Source organism: Halictus rubicundus, chromosome 4 (assembly GCF_050948215.1).
Source record: "Halictus rubicundus isolate RS-2024b chromosome 4, iyHalRubi1_principal, whole genome shotgun sequence".
Classification (NCBI taxonomy): domain Eukaryota; kingdom Metazoa; phylum Arthropoda; class Insecta; order Hymenoptera; family Halictidae; genus Halictus; species Halictus rubicundus.
The window spans coordinates 7,541,856-7,558,998 of NC_135152.1; the positions used below are offsets into that span (position 1 = coordinate 7,541,856).

Sequence of the window (17,143 nt, forward strand, 5' to 3'; positions counted from 1 at the left end):
AATCTCAACGTGAATAAACTACGAACAGCGTCGCTGAACATGAGTTTCCAACTTGCAATAATCGATGCTCCACAGAAAGCTGATGAAAGTTCAACGTAGACCTTGACAGAAAAGTTGATTGCTCGAGAAACAAAAGATAATTGTTTAGTCGGTTGGAAGAGGCGGTGTCCGTCACCGGCGGGCTGATGGGGAAACATTGGCATCGACGATCTCGAATTTATACTAATCTGGGCCACTGACTGCCTGGTTGGCACAGGCACAACACGACCAGCCGACCCTCCCCGTGAACGACGAGTATGCGATCCATAAATTGATTCGGATCGTCGCTCGGCCGCCGTTGAATGATCATCGCGATGGAAACTCGCGGCGCTCCGGCCACTTGCTGTCTAGTGTCTGCAATCGAAATAGTCTCGCCGACGTCCAAACAAATAAATTATTGCGGTCGGCTCTCCGTCTTCCTCTAACGCGAGCCGCGATTCGATCGCTGTTTTTATACCCATCGATCGATCGCCAGTATCTCGGCTATCGAACCTAAAATTACTCTGTTGATCCACGCCGATGCAACTTCGGGGCCTTTGGGGCGCTCGGGGAATTTGTTTAATTGTTTATTTGCTCGGCGGCGAGATGAGGCGACGATAACGATATTTCTAGCAATGTTTATCCTAGCACTGAAAATATCCCAACACCGAATGTACAATCTACCAGTAGAGGTGAATGATCTTTGTTCGATTGTTTGCAGACCTCTACTATCAGTATGACGTGGGCAACTCGAGAGGACACTCGTTGGCCGAGGATCGATCGATCGAGCTATCCTTCGTCTCCGATAACGAGGAGCAAGAGCTTGAAAGGGAGCGTCGCGCTGCAGACGATAGACCGCTCGACACGCCGACAACGGCCGCCTCCTCGTTCCAGCAGTCGACGTCCGAACAACCGAAACCGCAGCCTCAACCTCAGCAACAATCGGAACAGCAACAGCCACAGCAACAACCACCGCAGCAACAACAACAGCAACCGGAAGTCGCTATAGATACTCGAAACACGCCGGCGAACGTGTCGTATTCGACGGACACCGGTGAATCGTCGACCGTTGCATCCGCTCCGACGACGTCCAAGAGCAAACAGGATAATACGAACGTCATCGCCCTCCGGCAGTCCACTGCTAATGCTACTAAAGCCAGAGGGATGCCGGTTAGTATGGTGGGAGGAGCTGGCAAAGTTTTTGGGAGGGACTAAGAAACGTTTGTGGGAGGAGCCTGTGAGAATAGATGAGAAAACTCGAGCAAATTTAGATAGGTCGAGCTGGAAAGGGATTTGTTACGACTAGACAATGAAAACTGGTGGGAGGAGCCTATAGGGCCAGGTGGGGAGAGCTGCAAGAGAAATTGTTAAGAGGTACCAGTGATACCTAGTGGGAGGAATTAGCAAAGTTTTTTGGGCGTGGTCTACAAGAATATGTAGGAGGTGCTAGAAAAGAAATAGTACAATAAAACTGGTGGGAGGAACCTGTACGAATGAATAGGAGGGGTTAGAGGGGAAGTTATTAGACAGGCCCAATAAAAACTAACGCGAGAGCTTTTTTATACTAATTCGAATTATCGGCGCAGGTCGTGTCAATCGGCAGGGTGCAGATGTCGAAGGTTTGGACAAACGCGACGGAGAGAACACCGGAGGCAGGCAAAACCTCGGCGAAGGTTTCGACAGAGACAACGAGCGAGGCCACAGACGACGATGACGAGGCCGACACCAATATCGGGGACATATCGATTGAGAAATTCTCCGACCTGACGAACAAGACCCTGTTGCAGCACAACATTACGAAAATGGAGAACGACACGCACCAATATTATAACAGCACGTTCATCATCAACGAGATCACGGGCAAGAAGTACTGGGTGGACATGGACAATCATCCAGATCTGAAGGTCAATCATCTGCTCAGCCAGAGTCATCGCCGGGCCACAGTAAGTTCTACTTATTAAGGAGATCTGTCGCTTGCAAGGTTTGCCTTACAAAGGTTGTCACTCGTGGCCTTGAAGTGTCCTTGAGTCTTCACCGTTGCACGTGCAATCAACATCAAATGTGGACATGTATTGAAGTAGTACTTCTACGGTAAACATTGCCTCTTAGTACACGCGTTCTTTTTCCGTGCAGACGGTCAAGCTGAAGTTCGATTTCCCGTTCTACGGGCACAAAGTGCGCAACATCACCATCGCCACCGGCGGTTTCCTGTACACCGGCGAGTACGTTCATAGCTGGCTGGCCGCCACACAGTACATCGCCCCTTTGATGGCGAATTTCGACACACGGATGTCGAACGAAAGTTTCGTCAAATACGCTGACAACGGTGAGTCTTCGACGACGACGACAATAATAGTGATCGCTGAACTGCGGATCTTTCATGAATAAATAAAAATTGATTTCTTCCTTTAACAATTTTAATAAGTCGATGATAACGTATCGACACTTTTAAATTCCTTTCGTCTACCTCATGTTTTATGTACACATTTTTGTCATAAAGGCAGAAAATCCGCACCCTAGTAATCACCGTCGCGTTCAACGCAGGAAACCCCCGTGCTCGAGACGATAAGTATAATCGACGACGACGTTCAATTGCAGGAACGGCGTTCACGGTTGAATGGGAAAAGGTGATTCTGCACGACAAACCGGATGCCGGCCCGTTCACCTTCCAGGTGACTCTGCACCAGAACGGCAACATCGTTTTCGTCTACTCGGTGATCCCCCTGATGGTGAAGATGATCGAGGACACGGCGCACCCCGTTAAAGTTGGCCTCAGCGACGCCTACATCATGGACAGAATAGTGTTCTGTAAGCATAACCGCACCCAGGACCAAAACCATTGCTGAGAGTCTCTTGCTTTTCTTTGTCTCGGTAACATAAAGAATGGAACAGAGACACCCAATAGATACTGCTAGTTTGCTTCTTGGATCGAGGTCTGGAAGCATTTAAAAATAATCTGAAAGGGAAACTAGAAAAAGGCATTTTAAAAGCCAATACAAACAAGTCACGTTTAGTGTTAAACTAAAAACATTGCATGCGTTAGATCGTCCCACAAGCAATGCAAATTTCTTCCAAGCGTTGAAACTCGAGTAATTTCCATATCTGGGAATATAAGTCGCAACGGTGGAAAGACATGAAAGAGTTGTTTGTTTGCAGTTGTTCGCAGAAAGACAATCTACGAGTACCATCGCGTGAACTTCAACCGTCAGGACATCCAAAACTGGACGGTGATCTACCTGAGCGCGTTACCCACTTGTCTGGAGATAGACAACTGCAAGGATTGCTTGACGAAGCTGAACGACTTCGACTGCAAATGGTGTTCCTTGCTGAACCAGTGCAGCACGGGAACGTTCAGGTCGCGGCAGGATTGGCTCTCGAAGGGCTGCGAGGTCAAGAAGATCAAGGATGTCGACTTTTGTCCGCTGCGGACAACCACGTATAAAGAACACGAGGAAGAATTCAACCACATGCACATGCAATCCGAGGAGACCGTCACTGTCCGAGAGATGTCCTTAGAAAGCATCCTAAAAACCTGTAAGTCGCTCCTAAATTCCTGTTCCACCGAACAAACATCCGAACAGTTGTCTTGCAGAAATGTAAACGGGAAAAGTTGATTTTACGCAACGCTTTTGTTTTCAGCTCGACCCAGCAACATGAACATGGGAGTCTCTGGAATCATTGGAATCCTGATGGTGATTGGTTTAGTCGTAGGTTTAGTCGGCTGGGGTGCATACGCTTACCGCAATCCTCACAGTGCGTCGGGGCAGATGTTAATCAGGGTAAGGATCCATCCCGATGATCACCGTATTACGGATTTGATTAAAGGCTCGATTAACCCGTTGTGTTTGTTTGTTATACAGTACCGACCAAGCCAGTGGAGTTGGCGAAGAGGCGAGGCACGTTACACGGCCGCAACGATTCACATGTGATCGGATGTTGCACTTGAAACGCAGTCAACAGTTAGTACAGAACTGTCGGACCAAATATCCTACTAAATGTAAAACTGTACCAGGTTTTTACGCACGAGACCATTTGTCCGCAATGACGCGACCGTCGCGCCCGTTGATTGCCATAACAGAACGCCTGAGATCCGTTTCCACCGACGTCAACAGAACAAGCATACTCAGCTTGTCGCATTGTTCCCCGAATCGATGGCAATTGAACCGCTAGCGGCGAAGTTCTAGAACAGAATAACGAAAAACAAAAAGCTTTCGAACGGACTCGAATCGCGAAAACGTTCGTCCGAAAAAAAGAAAAAAAACTAAAGTCATTTGGTGTTTCATTGTTCTTAACGTTGCGCTAAACTCGTCCATCCTGATTACTTTTGATGACAGTGAGATATGACCACCCGAACTCTTTTTAATTTTAGAGAATTCGCGAGGCGATCGTGTCTATATTTATCCTGAATTCGATTACTCTTTTATTTTCGAACCTCTCGCAGGGACCACTAGTTCTGTGTATGCAAGAACCTTATTCGCTCGAATCGAATACCTCTTGATTTTGTCCGGTTGATCGTAATAAAGGAAGCATTTCACACAAATTTACCTTGCACGATGTGTTCAAAATACCGTCCTCGAATTAGTGATAATATGAGCGAACCCTGTCAACGAATCCGGTGTCTAAAACCATTGCACAGAAACGTGCATTTACGAGAGTCGCGCGAGCCAAGCAAGCAGTCATGGTACGTTTACCATCGGTGATATACTAGCAAAGAAAAGATACTATAACACATGATACGTATAAAATAAGGGAACTCGCGTCGCTCGGAAAGTAGGATACAAACTATCCAGGAATGGCAAACGTGACTTTAACATGTATTAAGTAGGGACACGATTACAAATAAGTACCGATTAAGAAGACGAAACCGAAACGATTCACTCTTCGAAAAAAATTTCGAAATGCATCATAAGAAGAAAGCGAAGAACTATCGAGTAGGACACGGGGTTGGAACAACAAAAGAGAACGGGGAAAAAATTGAATTGATGTGGATACTTACGCGTAATGGGAAGTGTATAGATCGTTTTTTTTTTCGAGAACAAAATTAATCAGGTTGCACGGTTTATCGTACAGCGATCCATACTGTATAAAGAAGCGTAAAAGCGAACTCAGAACATTCTCTGTTACTAGAGGTTGGCCCGTGAAAATACCAAACTGATCTCCGCAACACATACTTTCTCGTAAGATTTTTTCCCTGAGGTGTTTCAATGAGCGAACGATAAAATGAGGAAAAAAGATAGAGAGAGAAAGAACGACGAAAGGAGACCGGTATTATTTTTGTTAACTTCACGGAAACGTTCCGTGACGTTTTCCCGTGTTGTAGTGAACCGTTTGCGTCGTCGAGAGACGGGCGAGAAGGTGTTACTCCTTCGGCCCGGGTATCGAGAGCGTTTATGTGATTTTAGTATCATGTGGTATATCTTGTTATTGTTTAAGAATTCTTTTTTATCGTTACATGAATCGCAGTAATTGTTTATACATATATGAGGTATAAATAAATATACATATATACAAACGTCGCGACATGAGAGAGCAATGTGTTAAAGAAATCAACAAATCGAGTTGATGAGAAATCATCGAACAACCAAGTTCCGATCTAGCCTGTCGAAGCTACAGTTCATTCGATACACGCGAGAACAAAATTCTGGACAACTCGTGATTTTTGGAAGAAACGAACCTGTTCGATTCTCATCGTTCGCAGCACATTCCAAAATATGCGATTCCATCTAATATTATATATATGGAGTATCTATTGCGACCCGTGTTTCTGAACTGTAGCTTCAATTTATATAAACTTTAAGCAAATTTATAAATAAATATATATATATATAAATAATTAGATACAGATATATTTTACGAAAAATTTTTCGAAATACGAGCACCTTAAATCGTAATATGCATGAGGAAAGGCAACAATGGAAAACTCATATGTATCGATAACATTAGATCACCAGTGTATATAGTAGTGCATTAAAGCAATATAATTTTTATGTAATTGTAAGTATAATTAATGTCTTGAAAAACGGTGCCTTCGATCGACTTTTTGATCCGTTTATCGGCCATAGACTATATTGGGTAAATATTTTCTACTGGTTATCCGAGGGAAACTTTGAAATGTATAAAACCACGAAATTGTAAGCGATAGGGGAGATCCTCTGTTTACTGTAAACAGCGACGATTACAGATATTAGACGATCCTTAGAGTAATGTGTATTTGTGTGGCAGCGAATTTTTATATTTGTAACGATGTAGAATCGAATGATTTTTTCTAACCATATTGAACATCGTCTCCGTACCATGAAATTATTTAGGGAGAAGGAAACAATTATAAACATCATGGTTAATTTTTCTTACATAATTGTGTACGATTTAACTCATAGTTTGTGATAATAAATATTACAATTATTACAATACAAGTTGATTTTATTTCAATCAGAGCTGAACCACAGTGTCATCTAAAATACCGGCATTTCCAAAGCACAGTAGCAACTACAGCATTCTCTTGTCATGGCCCATAAGTATGTAAGAACATTCGATCTTTACAACAAATGATTCTTGCCGCTATATCCATACGAGGCAGCGTAAATGTTGGCAAGAACCATTTGATTCAATAAATTTGAAAATAGCGCCAATAGTAGCACCGCTTGTGGTAAAACGCTCAAACCGGCAGACGACTCACTTGACGAACACGTCGAGTTGCTAGCTAGATGTTTGCTGAACCACGGGTCGATAGTAAGGGCTCAAATGTGTTTCTCTCCAGAAACAAAATGGCGGCCCTCACGAAAGCTATACAAATCTCGAAAAGTGTAAATAATGTAACAAAGTTATTAGCAAATCTATCTTGCAATTTAGTCAGCAAATCAATTGCTCCTGCGATACACATTCGAAGGTCCGTTGCATACTTTTATGTTACTATTTTGATTACCAAATGGAGTGCTTAGAGGCAACAACTTTACCGTATATTTGTTTATTTATCAATTGTCATACACGCCAAGTTGGTCTCGCGAAATCTATTAACATTCTCCTAAAAGTAGCTACCCTTTCTAAGGGTGATTTACACTTTTTTGATGTCATATTCGCGGGAAAAGTTTAACTTTGTAACCTAACCTTGTATGTAGTTCTAACCTCATACAAACTCTTTAAGACTCGATGTTTATGTTGCATAGAATAAAATGATTTCAAACATTTTAGGGTACCTACCTTCCAATACACATTCATTCATACCACGTCCAAGCAAAATGATTTGATGGAATTTTTCGATGACGAGAAAAATTGGGGAAAGCCTCAGGTACAAGTGGGACGTTCGTGGAGGAAAGACGAATTAAGGTTGAAGAGCAACGAGGATTTACATAAATTGTGGTGAGTAATTTGTAATTTAAAATACAATAAGAAATATGATATAATTACATGTACATTTAAATTGTTTAGGTTCGTGTTATTGAAAGAACGAAATATGCTATTAACAATGGAAGAAGTCTATAAGAAACAGTATGAGTACTTCCCTAATCCCGAAAGGATTGACAAGGTCGAAGAAAGTATGTCTAATTTAGAGTCGGTGGTCCGCGAGAGGAATAGGGCATACCATCTACTTGAAACTGGAAAAAGCGGAGAACGACCAGGAAAAATGGTCTACAGTCCCATAGGTATATGTTATTCGTATTTATTTGTGAAACATATGGAACTTTCATTTCACAATGGATTCAACTTCACAGGTCTTCGATACTATTACCGTTTGAGACAGTACTCTATACCGAGGTCTTTCAATAAAAAATGGAATGAAACGCACAAATTCGGTTATCAAGGGTATGCTGTGCGAAAATTCTTGCGACTTTACAGGGAGAAACTTTGGAATCAGAAACGTAGATTGCGCAAGTTCGTATCACACATTATTTCGTCGTTTAAGTTGAGTATTTTAGTTTATGGAAAAATAATATTAAAAATCGTTCAAATTACAGTCGTCAAACGCAACATGTGGCTACTCTAATGCGGATGTTCCCCAACATGGATATAGAGGCCGCGAAAGAAGAATATCCATTAGCAAATATAGAGAAAGCGAAAAGTACATCGCGCTCGGTTGGTCATTACGCGGCCAAGTGAAATGCATTTCTCTTTTAGCAGTTTAATTACATGCAACTTTAAAATATGCAACTTTAAAATATGCATTTAGATCCTAACATAAGCGAAATATTTCTTCTACTGTATAAAATTTCCTGTACAGATCATAGCATATTATACTCTTACGATGATACATGCTTCAGAAAAAAATATTTGATTCTATATTTCGTTTGTCTCCTTGAGCTGCCACTGTTGATGTTTTGTGTTGTTTCGATATATTTTTTAATTAAAAGAAAAATAGGAATTACAGAGGTCATTGTTCTTTTTTTTTATTTAAAATGTAACGAGAGATCAAATTCACTGACATTGTTTTAGCAGAATAGGAGAGAAAAAGACGATCTCTTCAATTTTTATTCTGTCGACTAGTCATAATTTTATTTTTATTCGTTTTGTTGCAACTTTGAAGGTCGAGTACGGCGGTGTTCAACGTTGTGCAAAAATTCCTTGACCACAATATTTAAGAAATATGCTTACGCGCAGCATGTAGAAAGTATAACGTTTGAATTTCATTTTTGAACGCGCTAACAACTAATACTGAAACTGATTATGTTTCTCGCGAGTCTTCCTTTCCTCGTCGTGTAATGAGCTACACGAATTCCATGTTAGGATTACATAAATTAGAGAGTCTTTAGGTAATTCAATGTTTCATCATTTAAATGCTTTATCACAATCATTTACGACTACTCGAAACGATGCGTACAGTGTTACAGTTTTATTCACAGTGATTTACAAACTGCATCGAATCGTGTAGTTCTGGTAACGCAAAAAATACGACCTTACAAAAAGAAAGCATACGAATCCATTTGAATGATGAAAATTAGTTCAATCGATCAACGAAATCTCTTTGGTACATGAAATCGCGGTTTCTTTTTCGTTTAGAAAACGTTAAAATTTATATCCAAGAAGAATGACGAATTTAATTTACCAGAATGAAACTAGACCGTGCTAACAATCCTCGATATACTTACTTCGACAATATTTTCGATTTCAACTGTATACAAAGAAATAAAGTATAGAATCATCAATATTCAATATACCAAGTTATTAAATAAAAGCACCTTAAGGTCGATATGATATAATTATATCTCGCGATTAAATGGTTTCGTATCTGTACAATTAAAAACGAACTAATATACGTATACCTATATATTATTATGCTAACTAAGGCTTAGAACGTTAAAGCGACAGAGCACGCGCACATAGAAAGAGAAATAGATTAAAAATAAAGTTGGAAAGCTGCATCGTAATAATTACTATCCTCATCGTTATCGATATTACTATATAAGGAATGTTAACTATACGTCATACAATTACTTCGAAAGCAATTTTATAGAATATCCTTTTCTTGCCAAAGCTGCTCTACACCTTACCGCCATTTTATTAATATTTGTTTCATCAGAATATATCACTCGATATCAATAGTGCATCCTCGGACGCGGATTAGTTCATACAGTAAACGTGAATATTATAGACATTCATATAACTGGTACAATGGATCTTACACTCGCTCACCGTTATATTACAATCCTGCATCAGAGATAGATCATCAAGGTGATTTACGTTATTAAAAAGATATTGCACCCTTTTATTGAATTAGCACATCGATATTATGTACCGCTAAATATCCTATAGTCGTACGATGTCGAGCGTCCATTACTCCTTAGAGGAACGTGATCGTCGATCTCGAGAGCAATTACATATTTTATACGTCGACGCTTTAGTTCATTTCTGCCGTTGTTATCTGTTTGATCATATCTCTATGTATACCGGTGGTATTCACGTAACTGGAGCGCCAACATATATGTTTCATCTGTTTCTATTACTGAATACGACGATGCCATTAACTATTGTCTATTAATACTCCTTAACAGTATTTAATCGATCTCCGAAGGTAGCAAATGTCGCCATGCTAGCTCTAGTTCTTTACCAGCGTCCGAACAACGTCGGTGAAGCTTGTCTTCCGGTGGAAGTGTCGCCATAGGAAATTCCCCCTGAAAGATAGAGGTCACGGTGAAACATTTCCTACATTACAAGGCAGACATTGTAACTGTCATTTACATGCTGTTATCCGCGAAATTACAACGTACCTGACGCGCTTTGGCCCATAGTGTCTCCAAAATTTCTCTGAAGATACATAATTCTGTGTAGTTCGTGAAGTATATCACCCAGTCGCCGCTGTTCTCGTGAACTTCTCGGCACGAGAATTCCTTTACAAATGAAATTTACGTCAGAACTCAAATCGATGTTCGACGAGTCTAGCAAGGTAAGGAAGCATGAGCAAACGGCCTCCGGAAATAATTGCTATAGGGACAGTTTGCTCATTAGGGTGGTCCCTATTTCTCGACTTTCGATTTTTTCAGGTCTCGCCTCCCAATCGAGCCAGGGGCACCCGTGCCGAATTTGCGTTGAAGTTAGGAACATTTCAAGAGCCACCCTATTGCTCATGCTTACCTTCGTAAACTCTTTGCCCGGCTACTTACCAGTATGCACCAAGATTGTTGCGTCACAGGTACCCTAAAGGCCGTCAGGTCTTTGACAGAGGCACAGGAAAGCGTTTGCCCGTGCTGCTTGCCGGGAAAGTCTTCTTTCATGGCGACCAGGTGCTTGGTGGTAGTGATAAGGCTACACGGCAGCGGTTCCCGTTTCTCGGACGCGTCGAACAGTCCCGACGCGCTTTGAACGAAACTCTGCAGCCATTCGGAAGCGACGTACTCGTCTGGAGCGGCGAATTGGAAGGCTTTGTTCGGTTTCAAAAGGATTTCGAAGGTGTGCGGTCGATGGGAGTTAGGGATCCTTCTGCACCCTTGACAAAGACCGCCCTTCAATGGAATCGCTCGTTTCGGAAGCCGTTGATTCGCGTCCGTGAACATGTAAACGACGCCGCCCTTCAAGACGAAGAAGCCAGCTTCCCAGGGATTTGTCGGAGCGTTGGGATGTAGCTGTTGATAAGTGTGCGGTCTGTACATGAGGTCGCCCTCTTTCGTCGGTCCACAGGGTGTACTGGGAGGCGACATGTACTCGTCCTCCATGTAAATGAGATTATAATGCTCGATCTTCTCGTCCTGTAATGTTCAGTGGCCGCGTGATAATCTCAGAAAAATAATATTAATACACTACTGTATAGTATCCTCTCCGTAACTGTTAAAATTGTATCCCTACCACTAGAGGGATCCTCCTTGGAATAAGTGACTGAGCCAGCGAGGTGTCCAGTATCGGTGAGACTCACACTAATGCAAGCAAAGTAAAAGATTGCAACTTTTCTAATTTTTTATTTTTTTCTATGAAGTTTTTACCATCGTATTCGTCTCTTTTCCACGATTAAAATTATATCCAACACGATATAATTACTCATGCCATAAGCAAGCTTCGGTCTTCACAGAGTTTGTGCATCTCTACCATAAATCTGAAGTCCGAAACTTCAATCGCTTGTTACACTAGTAATTATGATCGTAATTTAAGGAATTTTGATTTTTGTATTTAGAAGTTCCTCAGTCCCTCTCTCTTTTTCAATCGCTATCCTTCGGAACACTACAAAGAATGCAGTACCTCTTCTAGAACTGTGACTCTGCAAACCCGAAGTTTTCAAGGTTACGGAGAAAATACTGTACGTCTATTTTGTTTCACGCACTGAATGCACAGCAGTGTCGCTGAGTATCGACTGTCTCAAAGTATGCATGTCCTCGTAGCTCAATTCCTTCACCGCCGGAAGTCGAGGCTTCGTCGGAGACCTCCTCATCGCCATTTCCAGGTATGCGATCAGTTCCGTCGTGGTTTCAGAACTTCCGGTGGAGAAGAGATACTGCATCTCGTAATCCGCGTTCGATAACAATATCGTTTGTGCATTTGGTCCAATCTGAAAATTCATTTACTTATCAAAAATGTAAAACACGCACGACACAATATGCGCGGAGACCTACCATAATCACGTCTAACTCGTTATACGGGATAACGAATTGATTGCTGTAAGTGTGGTCCGGCTTCGTGCCGGTCAAATATAATGTTTTGTCAGTGAGCAAAGCGATCATCGGTTTACTGTCACCGTTCGTCATATAGGAGCTGCGGACCTTGTATACTTTGTACAACTCTTCCGTCTTGTCCCTGTAAATGTGTTTCTTGAAGAGCTCCCGCATCTTCAGACTGACTTTCTCCCCGCTGAACTGTTGCTTGCCCGCGACCAGGTTCTCCTGTATCTCTCGATCAAGATTATCATTGAAATCTTTAAAGGAATCATTGCTCGTCTTCACGCCTTTGACGTAGAGCGGGTTCGACTTCGAGGACTTCTTGCTCCTCTTGATCTCGAACTTCCTCTCCGTGATGGACTTGAGGAATCTGTTCAGCAAAGAGGTTTTCGAGGGCGCCTGTCTCAGAGGCGGCGGCGCCAATTTGTTACTACTCTCTCCTGTCAATATCGAGGTCATGTTACGCTTTTTCGACGGCGAGGCCAAGTGCCTGCTATTCCTACGCTCGTCTAGATCGGACATAGCGATACTATCTACATTGGACCAGTCGCTGGAACCGGACTGCTTCTTCGAGCTCGAAGAGTAAGGCATCTGGACCTTCGTCGGAGGGTCCTCCACTATGTTCCCGTACGCTTTCTCCACTATGTACGCCTCCTGCGCCTCGTTGTCCTCCAACTCGATCTCCATTTTCGGCAGCAACGACTTTCCCGGGTCCTCTTGACCTTCCGGCACGCCGCGCTCCGAAATTGATAAACCGCAAGCGCATTTGCATTGGCTCTGGCACGACGATTCCGCGCACGTCTGCGGTAATGCTTTCTTCTCGCTGTCGCTGTCGAAAACACTCGACGACGAGGAGTATGAATAATAATCGGAATGGGCGTTCCTGGTGCTCGCGGTTTTTTGTACGTAAGGCGAGTCGCCGTGGCCGCACCAGCTGTACCTTCCCTTTTGGGCGGTCTTCTTCTGGACCGAGTTAGGCGTCAAGAAACTCATGGAGAAGTCGGCGTAGCTCTCGTCGTCGTCCAGCTTCATCGTCTTCAAGATATCCTCGTGGAAGCTGACGCGCTTTTTACTCTCGCCGCGTTTCTTCTTGCGTTGTCTGCGCTGCACCAGAGCCTCTGAGCTGGAAGATGATAGGATGCTGGTGTCCGTCATGTTGATCGTGTTCAGAATGCCGTACGGCGCTTCCATGTTCTCGCAATCGGAGATGGTCATGCTAAGCTCCAACAGGTTCGTGTCGTTGTTGATCACGTACGAGTTCCGCGGATCGACGCTTCGTTTGAAGCTGTAACTACCGTCGCTGTAGAATGTGCTTCTCTTGTTTAACTCCTTCACACCGTTGTCGAGTTTGTTACTCGGTTTGTCTAGCTTGGACTCGTCTAGGCTCTTGCTATAAAAATCATAATCTTTCAATGTTTCCAAGCTGGAACAATTAAGCTCATTGTCATCAAGTTTCCTAGTTAAGTTCTGGTTCGCTATGTCGCTTTTCGTCACCGTCGCTGGTTGAAACTTAGAGACCATCCCAGGCGACTGCGTAGGCGTCTTCCCGTCTTCGCTGGAGTCGCTCGGACTGAAATTCTTGTTGTCTTCTAGGCAACCGTTCATCATCGCCTTGTACCTGTTGTTCCTATACTTCGGAATCTCTTCCAAATTAAAGTCTTCCTGAAAACGTAAAGAAACATGGTCACCTCAAACAAATATATCCGAACATTTTAACTCTTTGCACTCTAAGACTTTTCTTAAGTCGTCTATCAGCAACTATATTTTCTAAATATTATAATTGCCAGTGATCTTTTTATAGCGTTTTAAAAGGGACTCCGGAGTTGACTTTTACAGTATCCCTTTAGAGAAGACAGTCGAGTGCAAAGGGTTCAAGATGAATTTGAGAAATTACTTCTTTGTAGCTGCTAGCGTCGGTCTCATTAGCGAGATCCATGTCGCTATCAAAAGCAACTCCACTGTCGCCGGGAGAAGCTAAGCTCGAAGATACACTGGACGATCTAAGGTGTAACGATAAAATCGTTCCAGAAGGTATTACACTCATAGGCCTCTGGGGCATGTAATTGCAAGTGTCCAGGAAAGTTACGTCCTAAATAGAAAATAATCATTAATCTTAATGAGAAGTATGAAACACAAACAACTTGGACTCCCCGGAGCAAAGATACGGGGACCAAGAATTTTCCATGAACAAATAAAGAAAGTGATATAAAAGGACTGAATGAAAAGTAGGTGTATTCGAGTGATAACTTATTGCCCCTTAAATTCATATAAACAGATTAAACTGAACATGCAACTTTTGCTAAGTGACAGACGTTATTTATTATTGCGATAATTGTAACCAGGGGGTGATACTGATATCAACGCCAGGGAAATCGAGAAAGAACTACAAAAAAAAACGGACAGAATGTGCCGACGACCACACGTCGATATCGTCTTCTGGCTTTTATCGTGACATGAAAAATAAATTAATGCAATGCTCGAAAGCATAGAAATTTGATAAAATCGATTCATTAATTAGTAAGGTTTAAATCGTGAAATTTTTGTAAAATAGGGTTATGCTACATACCAGTTGCAACGTGAAGGATACATTCTCTAGACCTGCAAGAAGATTAACTAGCTGGTTGGTTTTATCAGCATCCCGAACAAGTGCGTGTGGGAAGTACTGCTTTTTCAATGTTTTTGTATCTCGTAATAAACAGGCTAAGTAACTTTCAAAGCTGCCTTCGCTAAGTGTGTGGTAAAGCCATGCTCGACCTATAAGACACAAAACCTTTAGCAATCGATTCAGAAGTATATCGAAACGATATGCTACAACATGCTTCGAGAAATTTGCTACTTCTCCCGTTGACTATACAAACCTTTGCCAATGGAAGTTAATACACCTTGGAGGGCGTGTATTACAACGACAGTGTCCTGATGGCTAAGTTCACGAGCAGTCCCCCAGTATCCATGACGTTCTATACGTAGTCCATGGCGCAGAGCTCGGTCTAGCCAATAAACCAACCAGGAATCTCCATCCAAGACTACTGTTCTATATATACTCTGAGCATATACCTGTTTGGGACAAAACGAAATAACTTTTAATCATAAATTAGAAACAAAACAAAAATTAATGGTACAAGACTAATAAAAAAAAAAAAAGGGAACAAACGAATAACAAACCAGAGGTAAAGATTGAAGTACCGACTTCCCGCTGTCATCGTAACTAGCGCAGAAAGTTCATTGTAAACAAAGGCTAACGCGAAGGGAGGGTCGCGCAACTTCGATGAGATTGCGAAAATACCGTTCGACGGTTGATCTTGACAGCGAGAAAAAGCACAGTGGTGGTGGAATGTCATAAAACGAATTCATCGATCCGCATGGATCCCGAACAGTGGAATACGAGACGTGTTACGGCCGTGTGACAGGTGCAGACACAGACGGGTATAGTGGCACAGCTGCATCGCAGCGGAAAACCGCGACGCAAGTCAAACAAGGGAGAACCAGAGATCGCGATGACGTTCGGCGCACATGTACAACCCGCATTCAAAAACATAAGAGAGACAATAAAACGCGTCGGGCCGTGTTGCACCAGCACACCGATGCGCCCGTCTGCTGTTTCGATTTCAGCTGTTTCGTCATGGTTAAGTGTCTCGCGAAACTCGTTCCATTCTTTTCTTTTGCATCCTGGGGGATCTATATAACGAGGAGAAAGGGAGGGGGGGGGAGAGAAAGAGAGAGAGAGAGGGAGAATCTTAAAGTGAGTCAGAAAAAGTCCCGAACAAGATTTTCGGCTAGAGGGAGTTGGATCGTTCGATCGGTGGTTGCAGCTTTAAATCCGGAGATGCATATAATCGCGTGCGAATGTACGTGGTAGATGTATATAGATGACGTATGGCCTTGATACGCCGTCCCCGAGCCTGACCAGTCACTTACCAATTTGACAGCTTTCGTTAGTTCCTGCAGTATTCTTCCCTTGGACAGTACCTTGTCGGTACAAAGGTCCATGTCTTCCGGACTCGGCATCGCAGTCTCTCTAATCTTACATGATTCTTATCGCACGATAACACCGATCTCCAGGGGAATCTCAGGCGAGAAACGTTCGAAGACAAGGGAAAAGACCGAACGCGGCTCCGTCGCGACGTCGGTGGAGTCGCACTGGCACATTCGCCGATTCGCCGGGTGTGCTCATTGATTTTAGTTGCGCGCAGGCGGCGCGCCAATATCAAACTCCCCTTCTTAATCGGTCTCCCCTTTTTGCGCCGCTATTATTCCCTTGTCACCCTCTCGTTAAGTAGACACTGCCTTCTTCTCCCGATAAGCAAACCACTAAACAAACAACCTCCGGAATAATTCCGCTCGCAACGCTTTATATCTCGCACGCGAAACGCAGTTAATTTCAATTTCTGAAAAGCTTTGAAAAGCGTCGAGAAACTTAGAATTACTGTGAAAGACTGTGAAATATCATCATTTTCATTCCCAACGGTCGAAACTAGCGTTCGAGCCGAAAACATTATTATTTTGTAACCACTAAATGATTCATAGCTATATCAAGAACTCGAACAGAGTTAAAGAGCACTAATTTTAACCCCTCGGTGTGCAATATATCGGGTATCGGTTAGTTGATCGAATAGATCGCAAGGAAGTTGTAGAAGTCCGGCTTCATTATTGCGCAAAGATTCACATCCACTCAGTTATGGAACCGAAGTTGAAAGGCGCGAGCGCAATCGATCCTTTTAAGTAGATCATACGACGTGACACTGCTCAATTTGTAAGCCTAACACATGGTCATGATACCATGTAGAATAAAACGTTGAATCTTCGACGATCATATTTAAATCGAGAGGTTATGTATACGATTTTGTTGTCCCTTTTATCATTATCAACGATGCAGCACCGCGGCGCTATATTTCCGGTTCGATATATGCAGCTATTATGTGATACAGCTATTTACGCAACGTGAAGAAAGTTTTACGGAACGGATGTCTGATTGAATAATAAGATATTAATTTTAGGAAATTGATGTCCTATTTAGATACTACGGAATTTGATTTTTATAGATGAATCGAACGCGA

At 42.7% G+C, this 17,143-nt stretch overlaps 3 protein-coding genes across 3 annotated transcripts in view; 2 read left to right on the top strand and 1 right to left on the bottom strand.

Annotated features, from left to right (window-relative positions):
* Positions 1 to 6,431, top strand: part of L(1)g0289 (plexin domain containing lethal (1) G0289) — a 37,158-nt gene extending 30,727 nt beyond the window's left edge. The window contains exons 2-8 of the mRNA XM_076786510.1: positions 740 to 1,188; positions 1,605 to 1,961; positions 2,152 to 2,344; positions 2,617 to 2,826; positions 3,175 to 3,552; positions 3,658 to 3,797; positions 3,879 to 6,431. Of these exons, the coding sequence (XP_076642625.1) occupies positions 740 to 1,188; positions 1,605 to 1,961; positions 2,152 to 2,344; positions 2,617 to 2,826; positions 3,175 to 3,552; positions 3,658 to 3,797; positions 3,879 to 3,947 (1,796 nt within the window). The 3' untranslated portion in view covers positions 3,948 to 6,431. The remainder of the gene's footprint in view (positions 1 to 739; positions 1,189 to 1,604; positions 1,962 to 2,151; positions 2,345 to 2,616; positions 2,827 to 3,174; positions 3,553 to 3,657; positions 3,798 to 3,878) is intronic.
* Positions 6,432 to 6,740: 309 nt separating this feature from the next.
* Positions 6,741 to 8,883, top strand: Mrpl47 (mitochondrial ribosomal protein L47). The gene is made up of 5 exons (XM_076786517.1): positions 6,741 to 6,904; positions 7,207 to 7,374; positions 7,444 to 7,658; positions 7,728 to 7,887; positions 7,971 to 8,883. The coding sequence occupies exons 1-5, from the start codon at positions 6,783 to 6,785 to the stop codon at positions 8,110 to 8,112; spliced, it is 807 nt and encodes a 268-aa protein (XP_076642632.1). The 5' UTR covers positions 6,741 to 6,782; the 3' UTR covers positions 8,113 to 8,883.
* Prd1 (pleckstrin homology domain-containing protein pruning defect 1) lies at positions 8,773 to 16,476 on the bottom strand. The gene is made up of 9 exons (XM_076786511.1): positions 16,005 to 16,476; positions 14,948 to 15,143; positions 14,656 to 14,843; positions 13,984 to 14,178; positions 12,048 to 13,751; positions 11,759 to 11,983; positions 10,611 to 11,192; positions 10,218 to 10,337; positions 8,773 to 10,121 (listed from the first exon to the last, which is right to left on the bottom strand). Exons 1-9 carry the CDS (start codon positions 16,092 to 16,094, stop codon positions 10,005 to 10,007), a joined length of 3,417 nt encoding a protein of 1,138 aa, XP_076642626.1. The 5' UTR covers positions 16,095 to 16,476; the 3' UTR covers positions 8,773 to 10,004.
* Positions 16,477 to 17,143: the final 667 nt, after the last annotated feature.

Bases quoted from the DNA above. Each gene is read 5' to 3' on its own strand.
- Mrpl47 (XM_076786517.1), top strand. From the start codon at position 6,783: ATGGCGGCCCTCACGAAAGCTATACAAATCTCGAAAAGTGTAAATAAT. The intron at 7,659-7,727 runs GTATATGTTATT...TCAACTTCACAG, and splicing joins AATGGTCTACAGTCCCATAG to GTCTTCGATACTATTACCGT. The intron at 7,888-7,970 runs GTTCGTATCACA...TTCAAATTACAG, and splicing joins CAGAAACGTAGATTGCGCAA to TCGTCAAACGCAACATGTGG.
- Prd1 (XM_076786511.1), bottom strand. From the start codon at position 16,094: ATGCCGAGTCCGGAAGACATGGACCTTTGTACCGACAAGGTACTGTCC. The intron at 11,193-11,758 runs GTGCGTGAAACA...TGAACATTACAG, and splicing joins GCGACACTGCTGTGCATTCA to GACGAGAAGATCGAGCATTA. The intron at 10,338-10,610 runs GTAAGTAGCCGG...TCATTTGTAAAG, and splicing joins AACAATCTTGGTGCATACTG to GAATTCTCGTGCCGAGAAGT.